General features: G+C 38.5%; 1 protein-coding gene across 1 annotated transcript; it reads left to right on the plus strand.

Annotated features, from left to right (window-relative positions):
• The first annotated feature begins 236 nt into the window (after positions 1 to 236).
• Positions 237 to 8,451, plus strand: LOC120111347 (BTB/POZ and TAZ domain-containing protein 3-like). The gene is made up of 6 exons (XM_039128216.1): positions 237 to 436; positions 3,450 to 3,812; positions 5,296 to 5,426; positions 6,625 to 6,931; positions 7,684 to 7,997; positions 8,127 to 8,451. The coding sequence occupies exons 2-6, from the start codon at positions 3,471 to 3,473 to the stop codon at positions 8,254 to 8,256; spliced, it is 1,224 nt and encodes a 407-aa protein (XP_038984144.1). The 5' UTR covers positions 237 to 436; positions 3,450 to 3,470; the 3' UTR covers positions 8,257 to 8,451.
• Positions 8,452 to 8,899: the final 448 nt, after the last annotated feature.

Raw genomic sequence — 8,899 nt, forward strand, 5'->3', positions numbered from 1 at the left:
AAAGCAAAACGAAAGGTAGTGTCCCCCCAACTTCATGCCATGCATTAATTTGCACAACAAGAAGCATAAAAATTTAGTGCTTTGCCCCCAAACAAAGAACCTATTAATAATAATAATAAAAAGGAACACGTATTGTGGGCCCCCACAAATCGTGTACTCGGTGGTGGACCCAGGGCCGCCTTGGGTGCTTTTCGTGTAGATCGCGGTTACCCACCACGGTGCACGTGCAGGTCGGCCGCGTCCGACCCGGCCACCCGCTTCTCGAACGTCTAATGGCTATTTCTGCACTGATATCTTTATCTCCATAGGGAAGAAAAAAAAAAACCTCAACTCCTCTCTCCCTCTCTTAGGATATCTTTTATGAACGTTCGGGTTAGGGAGAGAGGGGATCTACGGTTTTCGATGCATCTATATTTTCTCCTCTCATAGTATCGAGGTAAGTCCCTTTTGATGGGAAAAATCGAAGTTTTGATACGATTTTTGAAGTTTTTGTTAGAGGTGTTGAAGTTGTCTGCTGCTTCTGATCTGGATGTCTAAAAACTGAAGCTTGTTGTTGCGGGATTTGATTGATCTTGGATAGAAAAATAGCTTTTTTTTTCTCCTCCATATATACGTATGGTTGCTGGTTTCTGCGAAGCTTGGTTGTTATTGGGTGCATATGTTGTTCAATTTTGACTGTTGAGAGAGATTTGAGATGATATGATCTTGTGATTTTGGCGTAGTTTTGATCGATGAGGATGGAAATGTTTTTGTTGAATGGCTGTAGGTTTTTCTTTTAAAGAAAATTTTGGTTGATTCTGATAGCTTATATTAAAGTATGCAGGATTTGAAAGAATATAAATTTTGTGCATGTTTGGTTTTTTTGAAGAAAAAAATGCAAACGTATGCTAAATATCGGATATGAAAGCTAGCTCGGTATAAATAAGGCATAATTATTTACGATTTTTTCTTGTAGGATTTATGAAACGAGGGAAGGGGTTGTTTTGGTAGTGCCACGTAGATGTTTTTGGGGAAAATGACATGTAGTGAGCTACTTATGGAGATTTTGGAAGTTATTTGAGGCAATAGGCTTTCAACTTGAGTTAACTCTACCTTGCACTAATGAGAAGCACTAGTTATTGATAATTAAAAGAAGGTGTCTTGGTGCATGCTATTTTAAGATGATATAATGTTGGTCAGGAAGGTTGTGAACCAAAGGATTGGCAATTCAGTTGAAGCGGGAATGCATTCCGAAGAGTTTTTCGTGAATTGGGTTGTTTCGGGACCTTGGACCTATTTTATCAGAGGGATGGAGATATGGATGAGTAACTCTGACAAGGAGAATGAGGTGCATATATCCCTGTGAGAATATTGTATTATCAGGTTTATGGGATATGCAGCTCATTTTGCAAAGAGGATGATTTAAGATAATATGATCTTGTTGTGGGATAGGTTTCATAGATAAATATTTGATGTTGATTCCTTGAAAAAATAAATAGTTGATATGGAATGAAAGGCCTCAAACAGGAACTCACTAGTTCGGACCTTGACATCCATATAGCTTATTTAAATTGTGCAGGAAGGCCATAGATATGCAGAGTGTAGGGGGTCTTGATGATAGGTCTAAGAATCGAAAGAAGGAGAAGGCCACTGAAGAAGAATTTAATAGAAGAGTGAGAGTGACCATCCATAGATTTGGCCTTGTGGTATCCAATAGTAAAATAGTATTCATACAGATGATCTTGTATGTTTGTATACTTTCTTGAAGTAAGATCTCCTCATTTGTATGTATTTTTTAATTTCTTTTTTTTTCCCAACTTGTGTGTTCATTTCTTTTCCCCCCCTCTAATTGGGACGGTTGGAATTTATCAATTATTTCAATATCCAGACTTGGAAACTCACAATATCAAAGAATATAATTTTCTCTCAGGAAATTTCTCCTTTTTAACTCTCATTTTTAGCAGCAAACATGAGAAGAATTCTTCACTATAACATTTCAAAGGTTTTGAATAAAGAAAAACAAAGAAATGTGATGTACCAATTAGTGGTTCTATATGTGGTTTTCCTGTTTGCATCTAACAGTTAGCTTTTCCTTGTACTATAGGTACAAAGGAAAAAATTCATGGAGATACTGCTGTTTCATGCTTCAGTAAGGCATGTTGATTTATCCCGCAAAGGCGCATGAGATTTTATTTATGGAAGTTAATTCTACCCTAATCTTGAGAGTTGAGACTGATTTTTAGTTCTACCAACAAAAAAAGATTTATAATTGATATTTTCTTATTAAAAGATCTAATCTTTATGAAAGCTAGTTTTTTCCTGTAAAAAAAAAATCTCAAGAAAAGAGTTCTATATACAAAAACGTCACCATCTAGTTGCAAGCTTGTGTAGTAGCCAATCTACACAAATAAATGGCGATATTGGAAACCAAACAATGGAAATCATCAACCCAGACAATTCAAGTACCAATATATATATATATATATATATAAAGATCTTGTGCTATGAATCAACATGAACACAGAAAGTAAGCGAAGGGAAAGAACAATCTTACAGAATATACATGGTCCACTCATTATGGGGTTACCCTTACAGTCAAGCTAAGGAGGAATTTATCATTTTAGAAAGAATATGTCCAAAATCCCAGTAATACTGGCAAAAGACCTTACTGTTTACTCCAAAGTAAATCTCAATAACTGTAGCTTAAGGTAGAAGCATTTAGCATCAAATTTAATTATGTAATTCCTAATTGAATGGTTTCAGTACATGCTATCTCCTTGTCGATAATGTTGAAAATGGTATTTTGTTGTATAGTCATGTATGTAAGGAAAATGGATATATAGCAATTATTCACTCTGCAACTTATTACAAGTGAGCCAAGGAATTTGATGGTAATTTGGTTAAACAAAAACAGCTCGCTTGGGGTCAGCTGCATGGATGCTTTTTTGCCATTTGTTCCTAACTAAAGCTAGGTCCGTTAAAATGTAAAATTTGGATGTGTAAATTCTTCACTTTTTTCATCAGGTCATGTATGGTCTCCTCTGGCATTAATTTCTCACTGTATTGACAATCTGCAGCAGCCATTTGAATGCAAACAAATAATTTTTATTATCTTTATCAAATATCTGTCTTAGGATCTTCATATTTTTTCTAGAAAATGAGATACTAAATTCAAGTGACAAAATCATTTTACATTAGAAACAGAGTGTAGTCTGCAAGCACACAGATAATAAAGGCATTCTGTTGATATGCTTTTTCATCTCTCAAGACTTTATAAAATTGAAGGATATCATATCACAAATGCATAGAGTTCTTTTTAGTCTGGTCGAGAAACTTGTATGTCAGCTTTTTCTGAGAATTACAATATTTTATATTATTATTTTTTATATAACTAGAAATGCACCTTTTCTGGTTTCTAATTGCTTAAGATACAGCGCATAATGTTAGTTCTTTATTTGATCGCAATGTAGATTTGAGAAAAGAAGTAGTTGATGGCATGCCTTGAGCTGGATTCTCCACTACTTTTTTCAAATCCCCTATTGTCTGATCGTCCCTTCAACCTGCATCTAGAGGGAAGCATCTCATCTGGACTTTCAGTTGGGCCGAACGTTTTCTCGTCTACTCAATACCATTGTAGTATCATTCCAAAACCACCTCCACTCCCAGGATCATCCTATGATAGAAACAGATTCTCCAAAAAGTTAAAGGATTACAGTTATGTTCCTGAGGAAACAAAGCATGCTTGGGATAGACTTTTTTATGAAGGATATGAAGCTGATGTCCGTGTTCTTACAGATGACGAGGGCATAATTTTAGCACATTCAAGTGTTCTTGTAAGTGCTTCTCAATTCTTTATGTCAGTTGTGCATTGTATCCCGACTTCTTTATATCAAAATATGCGCTTTACATCACCTGATTGTAGGCTATGAAATAATTAGAAATTTTATTGGTGCTGGTATATGGTCATCCAAAGAGTTCTATATTGTCTTTTGATATTTATTTTGAATAAAAAATTTGTCCCCAACCAAATGTAGCCTTCTAAAGAAGCTATCTTATCATTAGATCTGCAAAATTTCTACCAGAGATCTGCGAGTAGTGCAACCTACATGTTTTCAATAGATGGATGTTTGTTTTGATATTAAAAATTACTTCATATAAGTGAAACATGGAATTTGATTGAACTTGTAAATAGTTGCAGACATTTCAAGATACTAAAAGTGAGTGATGCATTTGTTTTTCTCTCATGAGTCTATGGCATCTAAAGATTGAATTTAACAGGTGAGTTATCTAATGATTGGGGAACAATCAAAGGATTTGTCTTCAATATTCCCTGAGGCTTTTTATTGTTTTCTGTGGATTTGCCATTTTACCAATTTTACCAATTCAATCCCTGTGATATAGATATCTGCAAATATTTCCAATACAGGGAGCCACTTGGGCTATAATATTGGACAGGTGAAGTGATGTCATAGAGCCAATTTGCAGGATTTATGTTGGTCCCTTTCTTCTAGGTTTTTTTAGGGCGGAGGGTGTCACGCCCCCGCCTCTGCGAGGCACGTGAGGCACCTAGTGCCCACGTGGGGGCCACATGAGGAGGGAACACGGGGCTCCCCTGCCAGATATTGTCCGGTTCTGGGGCTTCACGCAAGCGTCCTTCACCCCTCCCCGATTTTGTTTTCCACCCAAAACGCGTCTGCAGGATTAGGAGACACCCGCCTCATATGCCCAGGCTCTGGAACGAGTCTTTCCGATGTGGGACTATTGGGCCTCACACCCTTCCCACCATCGGACAAGAGCCGTCCTCGGCTCTGATACCAAATGTCACGCCCCCGCCTCTGCGAGGCACGTGAGGCACCTAGTGCCCACGTGGGGGCCACATGAGGGGGGAACACGGGGCTCTCCTGCCAGATATTGTCCGGTTCTGGGGCTTCACGCAAGCGTCCTTCACCCCTCCCCGATTTTGTTTTCCACCCAAAACGCGTCTGCAGGATTAGGAGACTCCCGCCTCATATGCCCAGGCTCTGTAACGAGTCTTTCCGATGTGGGACTATTGGGCCTCACAGAGGGGGTGTGGAATCTGGCTCTCTCCAGCATTCCTCTAAGAATGGATGTGCCAAAATGAGCTGAAGATGAACGAACATCATATGTTCTTGGTCTTTTTCCTTTTATATTAGGAGAAAAATGCATTAAAAAGAACAATTTCTCATAAAGGTTTCATTAATCCTTGGATTTGCCCAGCCTATTTAAATTTTCTTTAGCCTTGGAGCCCAACATCTATTTTCGCTGATGAATAAGATTTGGCTTATCTCTGAACAGGGTATTACATCTCCTGTGCTGAGAAACATGTTAGAACAAGCAAGAGTTAAAGGGGGTTTTCAATGTATTAAAATTCCTGGTGTGCCTTCAGAAGCTGCCCATGCATTTATCCGATTTCTTTACTCTTCATGGTATGCCTGCAATTCCTTTCTTCTTTGCTGCAGTTCTTGGAAATTTTTAAGCTATCAATAAGGTTAATTGTTTAATATGCACTAGTTCCATGGTCATGTGGCTGATTTCTCGTAAATTTAATTCATGCATCGACAAATCCTGAACATCGGGCATGGAACTGCACAGACTGATTTGACTCTATAGAACCTCTATCTCTATTATTTTAATGAGAGAAGCCCACATGACTGGACTTTTTAGTTTGTGGTTGAGCTGCCCTTATGTGGCCGGACTTTAGAGCACCAATACCATAAAGTCTTCATACATTTTCAATTTCAAAGGGCTCCTACCTCTAGGCTCCACGTGTAGCAACTTAGATTTTTTTGAATTTTCTTTTTAAAAAATTGCATTCATAGCTACATCTTTCCTTTGTTACCTTCTCATTCATGTGCATTGCACGAGTCCTTTCCATTATAACATTCGTGGACAACGAAAGACTTGCAAAATATTTTTGCATCCTACCACTGAATTTGTTCGCACGGGAATTAATCTTTCTAATATTTGTTCAATTAACATGGTCATGAAACTAGGGTTTTAGAAATAAAGTTGCATGTGTTGATTTGAATTTAAGCAATAGGCAACATTGCATTAATAAATGCAGGATTCTAACCAACATATTATGCATTCTGCTCTAAAATTCATCCAGACAATCTTGCCTAGAAATTGTTAAAGTCAGTCATCTTGTAATATGTCCAGCAGTCAATGGGAGTCACACTGGTTAGAAGGTTTAAATCCAGGCTTCCAATTTAGCCATCCATGTTTTGGCTGATCAGAAAATATTTCATTATTGAATCCCATAGACTTCTCTACAGTTAGGAAGGGCAGGCACAGAGCCCACCTACTTTTATTAGGGTGTAGACTGGACTCAAACTGACACCTAGTGACTTTTGGCACATTCAAAGCTCATAGACTTCTTATCTGGGATTCTTTGGTTGAAGATATTTATCATGCCACGACCCATTTGAGGAGTGGACAATGGACTAATGCTTTTATTGTGGTTGTGAAATTTGCTGATGGTGATGAAAATGTGATCTAATTGAACTGGCATTAGTCACTAGTCAAAAGTGCATAAGGAGCCAACCGGATGATTTGTAGGATAAGAGTTTATAAAAGGCTATATAGTTAGATATGTACTGATCTTTCTTTCAGTTTCTAATGCAGCTATGAACTGGACGCAATGAAGAAGTTCGTTCTTCACTTGCTTGTCATGTCGCACGCATTTTCAGTCCCTTCCCTGAAAAGGGTTTGCATCAGAGAACTGGAAACAGCATTGCTGACCTTCGAGAATGTGGTTGATGTGCTTCAGTTAGCCAGATTGTGTGATGCACCACGCCTTTCCCTTTTATGCACTCGGTTGATCATTAAAGAGTTCAAGACCATCTCAGTGTCGGAAGGGTGGAAAGTAATGAAGCAAGCCAACCCCTGTCTCGAGCAGGAGCTTCTTGAGGCTCTAGTGGAGACGGATTCTGTTAGTTCAGTTCTCTGTGCTATAACTTTCAAAGTTCTATTACAGCTATTTATCTAATGTTTGGTATACTTTTCAGATATTGTTATGTGAAATTTGCAGTAGACTTATTTTAATTTTCTATTATAATTTATAATCCATAATTATCTTTCCTGTTGCATGTGCCACTAGAAGTACCTTTTTTTTGATTTGCTATATGCTCCAATATGGAAATATAGTAGCCCCATCCTTGTAAATTTGTTGCAGAAAACAGTTCGAAACTTGATGTCTTTTACATACATTGAACAATGCAAGTAATACAATAAGCTTGTTCAATACATGCACCCGTACTTATCTACCACTGTCTTTTCTGAGCAACCGTTTGACATTCTGTCTTAAGATGATTACTGAGATTTTAGCCCGGTTCTTTTACCTTTTATTTTCTTTCTTCCTTCCTTTTTTTTCCAAGAAGCCTAAATAATATTTGAACCTAGAACTACCTAAATTTGTCGTTTTCATGATGCTTCCTAATCTACAAATATTACTCTGCTAACAAATGTATGTATTCCTTCTTTCCTGCTCTCAAATATTTGGAAATAGTTCTATTCTGTGAGAGGGAATGAGTGATAAATGATACACCTACATTGGTATATCTGCAGTGATGAAATCATATTAAGAGGCAATAAATTTCATCACCTACTGCTTGTTCCTCATCCTAAGTTTCATTGCTGTACATGTTGTCATTGGACCTGACCAACATCAGTACTGGCATGCAGAAAAAACAGGAGAGGGCCAAAAAGATGGAAGAAAAAAAGGTGTACATGCAACTGTTTGAAGCAATGGAGGCTCTTTTGCACATATGCAGAGATGGGTGTCGGACCATCGGTCCCTGCGACAAGATGCTCAAAGACAATCAAGCCACCTGCAACTTCTCAGCTTGCAAGGGGCTGGAGTCGCTGGTCCGCCACTTCTCATGCTGCAAGACTCGAGTCCCAGGTGGTTGTGCACATTGCAAGCGGATGTGGCAGCTTCTCGAGCTCCATTCCCGCATGTGTTCTGAACCAGGCTCTTGCAAGGTCCCCCTATGCAGGTTTGTCATTCATGAGCTTGCTTAGATGACAAATGCAGAATCACAAATTTGCAGCAACTAGATGCTCTTTGTTGTGAGTTTAATGCTTTGTGCCTGTGATGATGACGACTTCACCTTCCACTAGTGCAGGCGTTTCAAGGATAAGATGCAGCACCTAAGCAGGAAGGAAGAAATGAAATGGAAGCTGTTGGCGAGCAACGTGATGGCAGCCAAAGGCACAATCAGCTCCATCTCTGCTCGGAGACCCTTGGTAACATAACTCTATTATGAACAACAAAGGGGACGAAAAATATGTCCAAAAAAATAAGTGCTATAAGTACTGTCCCATTGCCTGTGCTCCTATAGATTGCAAAGCTTGTTGCACTGCGACAGCGCCGCTGTATGTAAATAAATTATAATCACAAGTTTTGAGTAAATCACAGCACAGCTTATAGGTTAGCAGGCTTACATCTTATATATCCTTCCTTTGCTGTCAACTGCATAGCCTCACAACAAAAAATTAGAAGAAAGAAATAAAAGTCCAACCGCATTACTAGATAAGGACATCTCATGGATTCATCCTTCCCTCGGGGCAGTCCTGATTTTGCAGTCTGGTTCACTGTGAAAATAACTCAGAGGTGGAATTGAACAAAATTTTGTATCACTGCCTTTTCCTATGGTTAATATAAACTCATGTTCTTCGGATGAGTTGTGGTCTTACTAATTCTAGGGGCAAAGAGAGTGGGGCATCTCTTAACTTGATGGTGTTTGCCTGAATTTTGGTACCCAGAGATTGGACTTGGGAGAACACAGATTAGATTTATCTTGAACATGGCTATGAATCACTTTTGTGCTGGTTTCACTTCTTTGGAGGTGTTGCTTCAACGCATCACCACCGGAGGTTGTTTGTTACATCTTTATCA

The sequence above is a fragment of the Phoenix dactylifera genome, chromosome 7 (assembly GCF_009389715.1).
Source record: "Phoenix dactylifera cultivar Barhee BC4 chromosome 7, palm_55x_up_171113_PBpolish2nd_filt_p, whole genome shotgun sequence".
NCBI classification, from domain to species: domain Eukaryota; kingdom Viridiplantae; phylum Streptophyta; class Magnoliopsida; order Arecales; family Arecaceae; genus Phoenix; species Phoenix dactylifera.

What these genes read in the sequence shown, in the direction of transcription:
- LOC120111347 (XM_039128216.1), top strand. Translation starts at nt 3,471, where the DNA reads ATGGCATGCCTTGAGCTGGATTCTCCACTACTTTTTTCAAATCCCCTA. An exon ending in CGATTTCTTTACTCTTCATG is followed by an intron (nt 5,427 to 6,624) that starts GTATGCCTGCAA and finishes TTTCTAATGCAG; the next exon opens with CTATGAACTGGACGCAATGA. An exon ending in TGCAAGGTCCCCCTATGCAG is followed by an intron (nt 7,998 to 8,126) that starts GTTTGTCATTCA and finishes CCACTAGTGCAG; the next exon opens with GCGTTTCAAGGATAAGATGC.